Raw genomic sequence first — 2,161 nt, 5'->3', positions numbered from 1 at the left:
GGAGGGTCGGGGTTAGCTGAGTCCAGAGCAGGAGGGTCGGGGTTAGCTGAACCCAGACCGGAACTGATGCTGTTCTCTGCTTTTCTGCTGCAGCTTTATGTTCGACGAGCCGTCCAGTTATTTGGATGTGAAGCAGAGACTGAAGGCTGCCATCACCATCCGCTCACTGATCACCCCGGACAGGTGAGCAGCTTCACCTCCTCTGCAGAACGCAGCAGCTTGGTGTCTGCCACAGCTGCTGAGAACTCTGCTCGTGTGCTGCAGGTACATCATTGTGGTGGAGCACGACCTGAGCGTGTTGGACTATCTGTCCGACTTCATCTGCTGCCTGTACGGAGTTCCCAGCGCCTACGGAGTGGTGACCATGCCCTTCAGCGTCCGAGAAGGTAACCCAGCTGCAGGAGCTTCAGTGTCTTTCATAGGGTTTGGGTTGACACATTGTCAGGGCTGAATGTGATCAATGTGCTGAACTGATGAAGTTCTGAATTGATGGAAAAAGTCCATTAAAGTGATCAATCTGGACCCTCCTCTGTGGACTTCAAGGACCTGGACCTCTGGAACATTTGCAGTCTGAAGGTAGAACTCTGGTCAGTAGATAAAGGTGCTGCAGATACAGAACCAGATGTTCTGAGGAGGTTCTGGAGCATCTCTGTTCAGATGTAACTGGTTTTATATGAATGGTGCTGCAGTACAGAACCATCAGTCTCAGGTCTCACCATGAAGCCGTAGGTTCTGCTTCAGGTTTGTCTTTTGGAGCTTTTTTTCCTTCATCTTGCTTAATGAATGCTTGCAGGTGAATTATCTGATCGAGTGATCGGGATGAAACTAACAGCTTGATCGTCTTCATCCAGGTATCAACATCTTCCTGGACGGCTACGTTCCCACAGAGAATCTCAGGTTTCGTGAGACCTCATTGGTCTTTAAGGTGGCTGAGACGGCCAATGAGGAGGAGGTGAAGAGACTCAGGCATTACCAGGTCTGTTTGGGCTCATCTGCTCTTCTTTCCTCCTCCATGTCCTGTCAGAGCTCCTGGCTTCAGTCCTGTTCAACCCAAACTGTTTCCCAGAGTTCTGACCGTCAGTGTTCTGCTCCATGTTGTCTGTTTCTGAGTGTTTCAATGTCCTGAGTGAAGCCACAGTAGGTTTGTTCTGATGTTTGATGCTTATTCTAGTATCCAGAAATGGGGAAGACGATGGGCGAGTTCACGCTGGAGATCAAAGGAGGAGAATTCACAGACTCTGAGATCATGGTGATGCTGGGAGAGAACGGTGAGATGTTCTGCTTGGGTTTGGATCAGCGAGGTGACCCTCAGGAACCTCAACTGAAAACATGCTTTACAATAAAGAGAATATAAAACTGCTCAAGTTAAGAAACTTCTCTTGGACTAAACTCTGAAAGTTATGTTGTCTTTGAAAACATCCAAAGTGAAAGCCTTCATCAGAAACTGAACAGAACCACTGGACAGTCATTGAGCTCATCTGTGGTTCTGATCAAGAGACACAACTTTTAATCAAATGTCTTTAAAATTGGCAGCAGCATCACTCGTTACCTGACTGATCAATAGCTGACTACAGAGACGTGGACGCAAGTCAGTCCACACCAGACATGTACTGATGGAGGATCAGGTGTCAGAACTCCGCCCTGATGAACCCAGTATGATAGAATGAGTTCTGGTTGGAGGTCCTCCACCTCCTCAGATTCTCTGTCATGGTCCCGTTGCTGCTGAACTCCCACAATGCTCTCTGCTGCCACCATGAGCTGGTCTCTGCAGTGTTACACAGTGAGAAGCTCCACCAGGTGGAGCAACCAGGTACTGCAGCTGGTCTGTGACACATTATTGGTCAATCTATTTGTAATCAATAATCGTTAATGTCCATATATTGATCAGTGGTCTCAGCAGTGATCCGACATACTCTCCTCAGTAAATCTAGTCATCCAGACCAAACTCTGAGCCGCTCTCTTGGTTTGTCCTGCTTACCTAGCATTAGCATAGCCATCATCATTAGCATCAGCAGTACAGTTAGCATCAGCAGTAGCATCAGCATTAGCATCAGGGTCAGTATTAGCATCAGCATGAGCATCAGCAGTAGCATTAGCATCATCAGTAGCATCAGCGTCAGTATTAGCATCAGCATGAGCATCAGCAGTAGCATTAGCATCA

General features: G+C 47.8%; 1 protein-coding gene across 1 annotated transcript; it reads left to right on the top strand.

Annotated features, from left to right (window-relative positions):
* The first annotated feature begins 81 nt into the window (after nt 1–81).
* Nucleotides 82–1,739, top strand: LOC103376385 (ATP-binding cassette sub-family E member 1-like). The gene is made up of 4 exons (XM_008306748.1): nt 82–183; nt 265–386; nt 852–976; nt 1,172–1,739. Exons 1-4 carry the CDS (start codon nt 98–100, stop codon nt 1,352–1,354), a joined length of 516 nt encoding a protein of 171 aa, XP_008304970.1. The 5' UTR covers nt 82–97; the 3' UTR covers nt 1,355–1,739.
* The last annotated feature ends 422 nt before the right edge of the window (nt 1,740–2,161 follow it).

This window comes from Stegastes partitus, unplaced genomic scaffold, assembly GCF_000690725.1.
Source record: "Stegastes partitus isolate 25-593 unplaced genomic scaffold, Stegastes_partitus-1.0.2 Scaffold4216, whole genome shotgun sequence".
Taxonomy (NCBI): Eukaryota; Metazoa; Chordata; class Actinopteri; family Pomacentridae; genus Stegastes; species Stegastes partitus.
Note: the sequence above shows the minus strand (reverse complement) of the source record. Positions and strands in the feature narration are given on the sequence as shown.